Source organism: Neoarius graeffei, chromosome 15, assembly GCF_027579695.1.
Source record: "Neoarius graeffei isolate fNeoGra1 chromosome 15, fNeoGra1.pri, whole genome shotgun sequence".
Classification (NCBI taxonomy): Eukaryota; Metazoa; Chordata; class Actinopteri; order Siluriformes; family Ariidae; genus Neoarius; species Neoarius graeffei.
The window spans coordinates 37,344,324-37,358,492 of record NC_083583.1 but is presented as its reverse complement, the minus strand read 5'-3'; the positions used below and the strand labels follow the sequence as shown (position 1 = coordinate 37,358,492).

The following is a 14,169-nucleotide window of genomic DNA, read 5'->3' as shown; positions in this document are numbered from 1 at the left end:
TGCCAAAATGTCGGTCAATGCATTTATTTTTTCTCGTCCTGATGACTGCAATTCTCTCTTTTATGGTCTTCCTGCCACATTGCTCAATCGCCTGCAGTACATCCAAAACTCAGCAGCAAGAGTCCTCACACTCACCAAGCGCACTGCTCACATCACTCCTGTTTTACAGCAACTGCATTAGTTGCCAAATATTTTTTTGGCTCAAATACAAAATCTTGCTTTTAACCTATAAAGCTCTTCATGGTTTCGCCCTTTCCTATCTCTGTGAGCTAATTCCTTTGTACTGTCCCTCCCGCTCCCTCAGATCTTCTGTCTGTGGACTTCTGACTGTTCCACGTTTTAAACTGGCATCTATGGGTGGCAGATCATTCAGTGTTGCTGCTTCTAAACTTTGGAACTCGTTACCACAATCGCTTCGTGACTGTTCCACTCTCTCTTCCTTCAAAGCTCACTTGAAAACTTCTCTTTACATCACACTACTCTTCCTAGTGTTTTTTTTGTTTGTTTGTTGGTAACTCCTGTGTAAAGCATCCTTGGGTTTGTGAAAGGCGCTATATAAATTGAACTTATTATTATAAAGCATTGCATTAGGCGGCACGGTGGTGTAGTGGTTAGCGCTGTCGCCTCACAGCAAGAAGGTCCTGGGTTCGAGCCCCGGGGCCGGCGAGGGCCTTTCTGTGTGGAGTTTGCATGTTCTCCCCGTGTCCGCGTGGGTTTCCTCCGGGTGCTCCGGTTTCCTCCACAGTCCAAAGACATGCAGGTTAGGTTAACTGGTGACTCTAAATTGACCGTAGGTGTGAATGTGAGTGTGAATGGTTGTCTGTGTCTATGCGTCAGCCCTGTGATGACCTGGCGACTTGTCCAGGGTGTACCCCGCCTTTCGCCCGTAGTCAGCTGGGATAGGCTCCAGCTTGCCTGCGACCCTGTAGAAGGATAAAGCGGCTAGAGATAATGAGATGAGCATTGCATTAGTGTGAATATTAAAAGGTAGACTGACTCATATTTTTCAAGTTTAGGTCATAAAAAATAATTTTCCCTGACACCCAATTATTTTTGTTTTGTGGACTGAAAGCTACTGAATTCAAATCACAGACTTCCAATTTTATTAGGTTGTTTTTTTTTTTTAAAACAGAACAATTAATGAATTTAGGGCCACTTGGGCCTAAATTCCCCGCTATTGTTTCCTGCTTCACCATGACGCAATACAAGATACTACGTCATGCATCATGTGGTGGGCTTTCCCCGTTCACGCAAGGCATTGTGGGATACAAATTTGAAACAGGAAAGTAAAATCGAGGACATGTGTGCACATGAAACGTGAAAGACCAACTACAGTAACAAAGCGAGAAGAAAAGACGTTATGTTGCGAAGGAAAGGAAACGCAAGGCCAAAGTAATAAATACCGGCGGTCAGCGAGCACCTCGGTGTGATCAGCTGTTCATTTAGCGACAGAATGATGTAACCGTCAGTGCATGGTTAAGGTAAACCTGCGCATGCGCACACCGTACTTTCTCCCTCTACTGACTGCACGAAGAGAGCGATTTCATGCACATTATTTGCTAGGGAATCCCCTCAAATTAAATAACTTCCCAGCCACAGAACAGCCTGTGTTTTTTTTTAAAGATAAATACATACATCACAATGACCAAATTTCAGAGAGAACTAAATTTCACCCATTTTATGAAATCAAAAGGCCATCTACTTTTAATGTTGCATTAGTCAATGAATTTGTTGCACTTGAGCATTGTTTATTCGTCACACGGTATGTGTAAAGACCTTTAGAGCTGATATGCCAGTACCTGAGTATTGCGTTTCTGCTGATCTGAGCCTGCATCTTTAGTTTCCGCTTCCTAAAAACATACATACCAAGGAAGTCAATTTTTTTTTTATTTATTTAAAAAGAGCATCTATGGTCAAGTCATATCTACAGTTTTACTCTCAACACTCACCTCCTCTGACTCAGACTTGAGTGCATCAGAATCAGCAACTTCATCTGCATTGGTTTCATTGGAAAAGGCATTCAGAAGTTCATTCTCGTAATATTCGTCATCTTCAGCCATCATGCTGTTATCAATATCGGCTTCATCCAGAACATTCATGTCCATGATGTCCATGTCATGAATGCTCTCTCCATGTGCATCACCATCATCCTGGAGGACAGAAAGCAGGCCCATGTTAGTTGCTCATTAAAGAGTATGAGATTTTCACTTTAGTTACTGTTGTTTTGTTCAGTTATATTGAGGATTTGCGCATTAAAAAGCACCTGGCCATCAACAGACTCCTCTTCCAGTGCACAGTCCTCTGATTCATCTGCTTCTGCTCTCTTCCCTACAAAAAGTGGTGTAATAAGTAAACACTTCTCAGCCAAGTCAACTTTTTGTTACTACAAAACAGATCTTTAATTTTACCTTTAGAAGCTCTCCTAGGTGTTTTCTTAGGAGTGATTTCAAGCTGAACCACTATTTCATCGGGATTGCCGCCTTCCTCCTCAATGGCCTGCAAAAAAAACACCCACAAACTTTATTCCTTCAATAGACAGCAAGAAATCAAATTACCACAAATTTCATCATGCATCAAATCAGTTGGGTTAGTGTAGCTAACGAAATTCACGTCACCAAAAATCTTCGAATACACATGATGGGTAGGAATGTGTGCCTGGTTCATGACTGACTAGCTTGTCATTTCTTCTCATTTAAAAGTAACAACAAAAACCATTAAAAGCACGCATCTATAAGCATATTCAAATGTGGCCAGGTTATGAAATCTGTTACCCTTCACAAAATATTTTTATTATGGCATAGCTGTAAGCGTGCAGCTGTGTTTTACACGGCCATAAATCCCCAAACATCGCCTATAAATTTTATACTCACCCGTACTAACCAAAATTTTGTGAAATTTTGTTGTTTTGTGAAATCATTTTGTGCATTTCTGTGGACATTTTGTCGATGGTCAGCAGTTTCCCGGGGCGTGCCCGGTATGTACGCTTTCCATATATGGAAGTTAAATTGAGAAAGATAAACTTTACCGCCAAAAATGTAGTGGTGTTCTTATTGGTCAGACGTTGAAACGAGGTTTGAATAGAAGCAAAATACTACGAGTTTTGAGATTCGCCAGCAAAGCTCAGGCAGGTTTAAAATGAGTAGGTCGGGGGCGTCGTGGCTCAGGTGGATAAGGCGCCATACCATAAATCCGGGGACCCGGGTTCGATTCCGGCCCGAGGTCATTTCCCGATCCCTCCCCGTCTCTCTCCCCCGCTCATTTCCTGTCTCTACACTGTCCTATCCAATAATAAAAGGTGAAAAAAAGCCCCCAAAAAAATCTTAAAAAAAAGTAGGTCATGTATTTAGACAAATATCTTCGCAAGTTTATCATACAAGCATGATAAACATATTGACAAACTTTATACTTTCCTATATCCCACTTCCAAATAATATAGTTTTTAAAATTACCTAAATTAGATGACGCATAAAACTTGCCATCTTCCTCAGTCACACCGGACTCGGCGCGCTGAGAGCCCACTTCCGCATTCATAAGACTGTTCAAGTGGCAACGGCATGATAATCACTTTCATGCTTTCGATTGGTTTCTCTTTCGCCAAGATTTACATCTTAAATAGCACCTTCATAAACTACCATTATTACTGAATTTTTTTGTATTGTTTACAGTATTTACATTTCAAGTAACTACAGGAAAATTTCCTTTCATTTGTAACTTAATTTTGCTTATTTTTAACTCCTGTTTATTGCACTTTAACAAAATGAAAATGATTCCTAACATTGTGATGTAACATTTGCATTATGTATATTTTGTAAAATCAAAACTTAAAAGGTATCCATTATTTATTTTATAGATAAAATCTCAATCTTCAGAGTTGGCTGAATCTCATTTGTTATATATAGTAAAGATGGATTCTGTGTAATAGGACTTGATTGCAGCAAATTTTTTTTTTTTTGGTCTTAAGTGCACTAGAAATTATTTAAGGTTTTTGCTTTTATTCCAGGAATTTGTAGATGATTTTAGTGATAATTACAGTGATTTGTAAAGTTCTGGTTAATAAACTAAATTTAAACTTTAAATCTTTTTATTAAAAAGTCAGTCAATAAAATGCGTTAAATGCCTCATAAAATATAATTCACGCTTAAAATTAATGCTTTCATTTATTTTTAAGGCTCAACTGCAGCTCCAGAAGTCACCAGGTTGCAGCAAAAGAGATTACATTTTCAAAAAGACGTAATCGATTACTTACATGACAGATTTGTACACTAGTTATCCCTCCTCAGATAAACTAAACCAGCCTGAATAGGGCTCCAGACAGTACACGTTAGTTATAACGTTAACAGATTTAATGGGAAAACAGAAAAGTGTATTATGTTTATTACCAGAAACATCAGTGAGGCTACTGAAAAAGCCTCAAGGTGGCTGTGGATCAAGAGTGGAGATACATGGAGTAGCATGCTGCTTGGACACAAACCAGGGACTGATCATCCCCAGTTGGGTCACCCAGGTGAGAGTGTCTGATGATGTAAGACCCGAAAACACCCAACGACCCTGGGTTCATCACTGACGGTGCGGCTTGGACACATCGTCAAGGTGTTTCATGGAACTATCAATACTGGTCTACCAGTGACTTCCAGGAAAGGCTGAATGACAACCGTGAATAGTGCGGTGACAACTGGAGACACAGTGGACAACATGGAGAGATGGCAACCAGGGCAGTGAGGGTTAGCACCCCGAGCTGCAGCTCCTGTGAGGGAGTCCCTACACTAAGCTACAGAAAGTCCCCCCCCAGGGGGCCGGGGGGGGGGGGGGGGGGGATCCCAAACGGACGGCTCTCAGGGTACAAAACCTGAGTGACGGATTAATCGACGAGAGCAACCCGTTTCTGTGGCAAGGTCTGTAAGAACTTGAGGCCTGAGGATCCACTAGGCCAGGATGGGCTGCACAAGGAGGAAGCAAGTCGAGCAACACACAGAGCCAATGTCTAGCATTGACCCTGGTGAGACAGAGGAGGAGCAGGACCTAGAGCAGCCCCAGTGTCCAGAACCTCCACGCTCTACAGGCTGCCCCTAGCAAACCATCAGAACAATCACCGGATCTTATGGCCTGCCCCACACAAGGAGACTGAGTGGCGCCAGTTGGATGAAGATGTTAACGCTACCCTAGAAGTAGTGTCGGGGGTGGGTAATCGATCAGCGACTCCAGCTGATGTCTTCTCTGATCAATCAGTATTGGCACCAAGAGATTTGCCATCAAACAACCAAAGGCCAAGAACACCACCAGGCCAAACCGGCATGAGACCAAGATCTCCCAGCTCAGGAAAGAACTGAAGGCCCTAAAACAGCAATACAGGAAGGCAAGCGAGGAGGAAAGACCAGCCCTTACAGAGCTTCGGAACATCTGAAGACAGAAGCTTATCTCCCTCAGATGTACTGAGTGCCACAGGAAAAGGGGCAGATAGAGGGCTCGCAAGCGCACTACTTTCATAACAAATCCATTTGGATTTACGAAACAGCTGCTAGGGCAGAAGCGGAACGGGACCCTGGCCTGCCCAGAAGAGGAGATGAATCAACACCTCTGTGACACACAGCGACAGCACGAGAGAGGAAGATCTGCCCCCCTGCAGACAGCTGATTACACCACCAGAACCCTCCACCCCGTTCAACATCAAAGAGCCCACCCTGGCAGATGTCAGGAACACAGTGAGAACTGCTCGGACCAGTGCGGTCCCAGTGCTGAGTGGAGTGCCATTGTCCGAGACTCCTTGAGAGGCTGTGGAGACTCATCAAGGTAGTATGGCAGAGGGGGAAGATAGCCAAGTAGTGGCGATATGCTGAAGGTGTCTGGATACCTAAGGAGAATGCAAGCAACATCTCACAGTTTCGCACCATCTCCCTGCTTAGTGTGGAAGGCAAGATCTTTTTCAAGATTCTTGCTAACCGGCTAACTGAGTACCTCCTGAGGAATTCCTATATTGACATAACAGTGCAAAAGGGAAGAGTTCCAGACATGCCAGGCTGTTTAGAACACACAGGAGTGGTCACTCAGTTGATAAGGGAGGCAAGGGAAAACCAAAGGGACCTGGCAGCTATTTGGCTGGACTTTGCCAATGCCTCCGGATCCAGTCCACACAAGCTTGTGTCAACAGCTTTGACAACATACCATGAACCAGGAGATGATCGACGAACTCATTTGGGGCCTATTACAGCAGTTTTAGTCTGAGATTCACCTCTGGGACATCAGCAGCATGGCACTGATTAGAGAAAGGCATCATCACTGGTTGTACCACATCAGTGGTGCTGTTTGCCCTAGCGATGAACATGATTGTCAAAGCAGCAGAAGTGGAATGTAGGGGCCCCCTGTCCAGATCAGGCATTCGCCAACCTCCGATTCGAGCCTTCATGGACGACCTGACGGTCACAGCAACAACAGTGACAGGATGCCACTGGCTCCTGCGTGGACTGGAAAGGATCACCACATGCGCGAGAATGATGTTCAAGCCAGCCAAATCCAGGTCTCTGGTCCTGAGGAAAGGTAGAGTGGTGGAAAAGTACCACTTCAACTTGGATGGAGTCCTCATTCCATCAGTGACAGAGAAGCCCGTCAAGAGCCTGGGGAAGATCTTTGACAGCACCCTGAGAGACAAGGCAGCAGTCCAGCCAATGCATACGGAGCTGAAAATCTGGCTATCAGCAGTGGACAAGTCAGGTCTCCCAGGGAAGTTCAAGGCATGGATATCTCAACATGGTATCCTGCTGAGACTACTGTGGCCACTGTTGATGTACAAAGTCCCAATCAGCCAGTACCTGCGCAGGTGGCTGGGCCTGCCAAAGAGCCTAAGCAGCATTGCCCTTTATGGGCACACCAAGCAGCTGCAGCTTCCTTTTACTGGTCTGACAGAGGAGTTCAAAGTCACCAGAGAGGTGCTACTTTACAGAGACTCAGCTGACAACAGAGTCTCCTCCGCAGGCATCACCGTCAGAACCGGAAGGAAGTGGAAGGCGCAGGAGGCAGTCAAACAGGCTAAAGCAAGGCTGAGGCATGGCATCTTGGTTGGCTCAGTGGCAGCTGGACAGGCTGGGCTTGGTAGCTACACAAGACCACGCTACAACAGAGCCCAGGGGAGAGAGACGTCAGATGGTCCAGGCGGAGATCCGTGCAGAGGTGGAGGAGGAACGCCGCAGCAGGACCGTGGCCATGCGCCAGCAAGGAGCTTGGACAAATTGGAATAATGCATCTGCACGGAAGATCACTTGGACAGAACTTTGTAAGTCAGAGCCAGCAAGACTCAAGTTTCTGATCCAGTCAGTGTACGATGTGTTCCCAAGCCCATCCAACCTGAATTGCTGGGGACTAGCAGAAGCACCAGCATGTCCACTGTGCCTGGGACTAGGCTCCCTAGAGCACATCCTAAGCTGCTGCCCTAAAGCCCTGGGAGAGGGGAGGTACACCTGGCGCCATGACCAGGTACTGAAGGCAGTAGCTGACGCCATCTGCACCAGAATTCAGCAGAGGAAACATCAGCTCCCGTCAAGGCACATCACCTTCGTTAGGGCAGGGGAGAAACCTCAGGCAACACACAAGGTCTCGACTGGGCTACTAGCCACAGCCCATGACTGGCAGTTGAAGTTCCCAGAGTGCACTGCAAGGACATTACTCAGGCCAGACTTGGTCTTAACATCTGAGTCCACTAAGCAAGTAGTGCCGCTGGAGCTTACAGTCCCCTGGGAAGACCAGACAGAGGAGGCCCAAGAACGCAAGAAGGCCAAATACCTGGAGCAGGTAGAGGCCTGCAGAGAGTGTGGCTGGAGGGGTTTTCTAGGGCAATCTGTGCACCGGGCATTCAGGCTCCTTGGCATCAGAGGGTTGCTAGAAAGAAGAGCCACCGGAAACATCAGCGAGGCTCCCGAAAAAGCCTCAAGGTGGCTGTGGACCAAGAGTGGAGATACATGGAGTAGTGTGCTGTTTGGACACAAACCGGGGACTGATCATCCCCGGTTGGGTCGCCCAGGTGAGGGTGTCTGATGATACAAGACACGAAACACCCAATGACTCTGGGTTCGTCACTGACGATGTGTCCAAGTTCATGGAACTTCCAAGACTTTTGTAGTAATTTAGCGGGCGTTAAAATATCAAAAATACATTAATTACTTTGAAGCATCAACAAAAATAGTTAAATGTGAATTTCCCAAACAACATTTTTTTCAATATTTTAGCACAGTACAAGAGACGTTTTGGGCATAAACAAGTTTTACAACAAAACTAAGTGAATCTGTTTAAATTTGAGAAGCCATAAATATCATTACCTCAAAGAAAACAGGAAGTCAGCGTGCGTCGTTAGCCAGTGTAACTAGCTACCAACATAAATTATCCATATTATTCTGGATCAGTGGTACTAATTCTCATATATTTTTCAGCGTCTAGGACATTTATTTAAGTATTTTAAACCAACAAGATAAGGTCACTTGCAATAATGGCGGCAGAGTACAAACCAAAAACCGCACGGGCCTTTGCTAATGCTAACGCTAATAGCGTGGGGATGTATTAGCCCGCCTAGCTAGCACACCATGTTGCTAGCAAGCTGTTGAGCATGCTTTGTAATGTAAAGCCAACAAGGACAATAGAAACAACGCACAATTTAAAAAAAATACTTTAAAAAAATCGCAATAAAGCGCAACGGGTAAAATGAGGCGCATTTGGCGCGCGCACACGCTCAGAAGAAAACACACTCTAATTAAACACCGATTTATATTTGTTAATGATTACCAAACTAAGATGTAAGTAAATGTTTTTCAGTTGCGATGTGACATCGTATGCAACATCTGCTTTGTGAGTTTTACCTTTTTTAGCCGTTCTGACAGTATGCTCTTGTTCCCGCTGATATCCAGGTTTCTTTTTTGCAGCTCGGCCCTCAGATCGATGACTCTCAGCTCCGATAATTTTCGAACCCCGGCGCCTTCAAGAGCCTCTCCGGCCCCCGAATCGACTACCGATGTGTTTTCAGACATAATCGGGGGGGAAAAATCAAGGAAAAAATTGCGCTGAATAACTTTACGTCTTAACGCTTCGGACTGATGTTCGCACCAGCGTTCAGCCTACTCTCCAAAATTTCTTGCACACGACAAAATGGCGGCGGCTACCAGAACTGCGCATGCGCCAATGTTCAACCACTAGACGTTCCCTCCATCCCCCTATGGTGCGGCGGCTACCAGAACTGCGCATGCGCCAATGTTCAACCACTAGACGTTCCCTCCATCCCCCTATGGTGCAGCTACTACTGTCAAACAAATGCTCTGCTTCAGTTCTTACACTCTCATCACTAAATATGCTTACTACACTCAGTCTTCCTTTTTTGTTTTTGTTTTAAATGCTCCTTCCACTCAACTCCTACCCATTAATCACCCTCTTTTCAGTTCCTAACCTCTCTCTCATCACTACACTTCCTAAATATGCTTCCTTCATTGATCACCACCCCCTGACCCCTGTACCATAGGGCATCTTGCCTAATAACTGCACCAACACGTGCTCTCTCCACTCAACCTCAACACACTAATCACTAAGTAGGCTTCCTACACTCAGTCCTTATCTTCCATTATATATTAGCTATTGCAAGCAAGGGATATCTAACCAAATATTATGCGTTATTTACTTTAAGACTATCTGTTTCAATACTTTTGCTTACCTAAAAAAATGGGCGGTCTACTTCCAAAGGTGCCATGTTCTAGTAAGTTGTTGTGTAAGTTTTAATCTAGATGTAAATATAAGAAATGAAAGATGAAATTCTGATCTCAAACCCAAATGTATTCGATGTATAGCAAAAAGGAAAAAAATATTTGGCCTTGCCATTTCAAGACATTTGGAAGGAACTGTAATTATCTTTCTCCATACAACCTCTGTCCATTAATGAATTATTGTGCTTACAACATTCAGTCTTCTGTTACCCAAACTCTCCACACATGCACATCTTATCCCTGTATCATATGGTATATTGCACAAAAATCACACCTACACATACTCCCTCCACTAAACTCTCCCAACTAATGCCTAAATATGCTCTCTATATTCAGTTCCTACTCTCTCATCACTAAATGTTTCCTATGCTCAGTCCGTACCTTCTAATGTCTCAATATGCTCCCTCAATTAACCCTGACCAATTAATCCTTAAATACGCTTCCTCTATGCAAAACCCTACTGACCACTCCTTAAATTCACCACAGAGGGGTTCACCACTCTGTGAAAGACTGTGTGGGCAAATTACACAACAATTTAAAAATAGCGTTCCTCAACATAAAATTGCAAAGAATTTGGGGATCACATTATCTACGGTACATAATATCATTAAAAGTTTCAGATAATCTGGAGAAATCTCTGTACACAGATGCCAGTGATCTTCGGGCCCTCAGGCAGCACTGCATTAAAAACAGACACGATTCTGCAGTGGAAATGGCTTCATGGACTCAGGAACACTTCCAAAACCATTGTTTGTGAACACAGTTCATCACTACATCCACAAATGGAAGTTAAATTCTACCATGCAAAGAAGAAACTGTATAAACAATATCCAAAAACACCACTGTCTTCTCTGGGCCAGAACTCATTCACGATGGACTGAAACAAAGTGGAAACTTGTCCTGTTGTCTGACAAATCAAAATTTGAAATTATTTTTGGAAACCATGGACACCACATCCTCCAGGCTAAAGAGGAGAGGGACCATCCGGCTTGTTATGAGTGCACAGTTCAAAAGCCAGCATCTGTGATGTTATGGGGTTCATGAGCGCACATGGCATGGGTAGCTTGCACATCTGGGAAGGCACCATTAATGCTGAATAATATATACAGGTTTGGGAGTAACATATGCTGCCATCCTGATGACATCTTTATCAGGGATGGCGTTGCTTATTTCAGCAAGTCAATGTCAAACCAGATTCTGCATGTATTACAACTGGATGGCACCATATTGAAAGAGCCTGGGTGCTAAACTGGCCTGCCTGCAGTCCAGACCTCTCTCATTGAAAACATTTGCAGCATTATGAAATGATAAATATGGCAAAGGAGACCCTGGACTGTTGAGCAACTGAAATTGTATATCGGCAAGAATGGGACAATATTTCACTTACAAAACTACAGTAATTGGTCTCCTCAGTTCCCAAATGTTTACAGTGTGTTGTTAAAAGAAGAGGTGATGCAACACAGTGGTAAACATGCCCCTGTTCCAACTTTTTTGAAATGCGTTGTTGGCATCAAATTCAAAATGAGCATAAATTTCAAACAAAACAATGAAATAACAATCAACTTTCAGTTTCAACATTCAATATAATCTCTTTGTACTATTTTAAAAGAAACATAGAGTTTCCATGATTTTCAAATCATTGCATTCTATTTTTATTTATAATTTTTACAGCGTCCCAACATTTTTGGAAACGGGTTTGTACATTCCCACCATTCAAACCCCTACCCTTTCATCACAATACTACTTCCCTTTAACGCCATACCCTTTTCTTGCCTCCCCATATGCTCTGATTTAATTTTAAGCTTATTTTTTAAATTCACAAATAGTCACAAAAATATTAATTAATGACTCGGAAAAAACTTTCAAAAAGTTAAATGATGCAAAGTATTGGAAAGTGATCAGTGTCATTACATGCATATGACTCATAAAAATGCAATCAGTCCATGGTATAACACTGTATACATGGTATATTACATAGCCTGACAGTATTACAATTCAAAAATTAATAATTAAAAAATAGGTAGTCCTTTGTAGGCAAGTCATTCATTGTGCATGGTGTCTTGAACGATAAAGCAGATTTTTAGCCTGCTTTTTCATATCGAAGTGCTTGTTTATGTACAATAAACACTATGTACATCAATAACACTATTATGTACATCAATAACACTACCATAACAATATAAATTATGCCTATTATGCCTACTTAAGACCACTTCAGTTAATTCTCATATTTCACAAATATTTAATGGTTTTTCATCTGTCCCCATTATAATTTCCTGTTAGTATGTAGTGCTATTGTTTAAGAACTTAAGAATGGCTACCATTTTTCCCTTTCACTTTGACATTTGATGAGTATTACAATTTACTAAGATGGGTAAGCTCTAACACTCCTCTTTATGTAAGAGTATGTTACATGCATACATTTTTCAAAATGTATGAGTCACTATTATTCTACCACAATAACTAATTTTCCTGAATGACAAATTATCTCTGGATTTCCTTTCTGTTAGGTTCAAACACACAGAAAATCAATACCATTTCATCATTTTTAATAAGGTCCAGTTATTTCAAAAATAATAGTTATTTCAAGGTAAGCTATTATTCTACCACAATAACTTTTTTGTCTTTATATTTCCAGCTTATGTTCCACCCTGTTAGCTTAAAATACACAGGAAATAAACATTTCATACTTTTTAAATACACATCTAAGACAGTTATTTCAAAATATGTTTACGTTCAACTAATATTCTACCATGTTTCAGAATGTTGCCTCTCTAAGTCCACCCTATTACCTGTGATTCCCAACAGGGAGACATTTATACACAACATGTACATGTTCTTTTGAAAATAGATTATTAATCTATACATAATATACTTTCAGGATAAGTGCTTGCACCATAAAGAGATTGTCAGATATTTTAAAATACCCTGAGGCCTAAAAAATGTCATATACAAGGAATGACCCAGAGCTAAGCACCATTGGAGAGCTGGCACCATTTGGAGATAAATATTAATAGAAAAAGAAGCTGAGGTCATATTGCACATGTTTACACTAGAAGGAATGAAAGTTGCTGAATTTAAAAGGTTTGTCAGTACTAGTGTGAGTGAAACTTTTGGATGCTCTGGGTTCCTCTGATGTGAGGAACTCAGGGCTGATGTTCTCCTCGGGTTCGTTTATCCTCTTCAGATTAGAAGCTGAAGAGAATCCAGCATGTGTGTGGAAGTAGGACTCCGTGAAGGAGGATTCAGTGAAGGAAGCGCTGGCATCTAAGGAAGGCAAACTGGCCTGCAAATCGTGAGCAAAAGACATGCATGGTGGCATGCTGGCAGACTGAAGATCAGAAGAGAATGATGCTGATGAAGTGCGGAGTTGCTGTGGCTCGTGCAGGTTCAGTTTGGAAACCAGGGGTTTGCCCACAGTTACCGTTCGGCATTCCTGCACCTCCTCATCAAGATTAATGTACTGATAGTGCAAACACACAGTGAAAGACAGCTCGCTCTGTACAGGACATAAACAGACAAGTATTAAATCAGTAGATATGCTTACATGTAGCTCAATAATCTGACTGAGAGCTCAAGTGGAATAAAAGAAAACATCTCAATTAGAATAGAGTAAGCTGATAAAATAAACCAAGCCAAAATAAATGTCTAATTAAAAGGAATGGGAGATCAGAATCCTCATATGCAAGCAATAAAAGGTTCATGTAAAAAAAGCATAGTTCATGTTACAGATGGTATAATCTGTTTATAAAAATTGTGAGGTTGTATCTTCATATTCCTGAGACTGAGAAGGCAAACCAGTAATGACCTTGAGTCTCTGCAGTGCACAAAGACGAGTGAAAAGTCGTGGCTGCTCTGGGGGTAGACGATCGTCCATGACTAACAGTAAACTCCCAGCATCTCGGAGACTCGCTTGATTGGTTCGCTTTAGGTCAATTTCTGGGCCCTAAAACAATATTGCATTCAACATAAGTCAGTATCAAGTGTCTATATAATGTAGGCATGTTTACTTTTGTCACCTGCTTGTGAGATTGACATTTCCATTTCCTCATGGTTCTCTTTGTACACAGTTCTGTCTTATTCCAAATGACATGTCTGAAGTTTGCTTTATGTGTCATTACACAGACGCTACGTTGCTAGTGCTAATGGTAACAACATTTCCTCTAAGCAGCTATACACTCAGAATAAGCAGAAAATCTGATGAGCTGTTTTAATGACCCCCATTAAAATGACGCAAGAGTACTATTATGTAAGGGATAAAATATGATGCAATGTGCTGTTGTAAGATCAAAAACTACAGCTAAGTAGATTACTTTCCTACAGCACATCATGAAGTGTTTTGTTACTTTTATACCACAGAAACTGGCTGATGCAAATTATTATTTTTTTAATCTAAAGAAAGGCACATCATATATTTTTTTATCCATTCAGAGCTACAACT

General features: G+C 42.3%; 2 protein-coding genes across 8 annotated transcripts in view; both read right to left on the bottom strand.

Annotated features, from left to right (window-relative positions):
- Positions 1–9,136, bottom strand: part of safb (scaffold attachment factor B) — a 29,173-nt gene extending 20,037 nt beyond the window's left edge. For all 4 annotated transcript variants that reach the window (XM_060941244.1, XM_060941245.1, XM_060941246.1 and 1 more), the window contains exons 1-5: positions 8,838–9,136; positions 2,409–2,496; positions 2,264–2,328; positions 1,950–2,150; positions 1,800–1,850 (exon numbers count right to left, since the gene is read on the bottom strand). In XM_060941244.1, the coding sequence (XP_060797227.1) occupies positions 1,800–1,850; positions 1,950–2,150; positions 2,264–2,328; positions 2,409–2,496; positions 8,838–9,005 (573 nt within the window). In that variant the 5' untranslated portion in view covers positions 9,006–9,136. The remainder of the gene's footprint in view (positions 1–1,799; positions 1,851–1,949; positions 2,151–2,263; positions 2,329–2,408; positions 2,497–8,837) is intronic.
- A 2,220-nt stretch (positions 9,137–11,356) lies between these two features.
- Positions 11,357–14,169, bottom strand: part of malt2 (MALT paracaspase 2) — a 79,052-nt gene continuing 76,239 nt past the window's right edge. For all 4 annotated transcript variants that reach the window (XM_060941241.1, XM_060941240.1, XM_060941242.1 and 1 more), the window contains 2 exons: positions 13,537–13,674; positions 11,357–13,227 (listed from right to left, as the gene is read on the bottom strand). In XM_060941241.1, the coding sequence (XP_060797224.1) occupies positions 12,781–13,227; positions 13,537–13,674 (585 nt within the window). In that variant the 3' untranslated portion in view covers positions 11,357–12,780. The remainder of the gene's footprint in view (positions 13,228–13,536; positions 13,675–14,169) is intronic.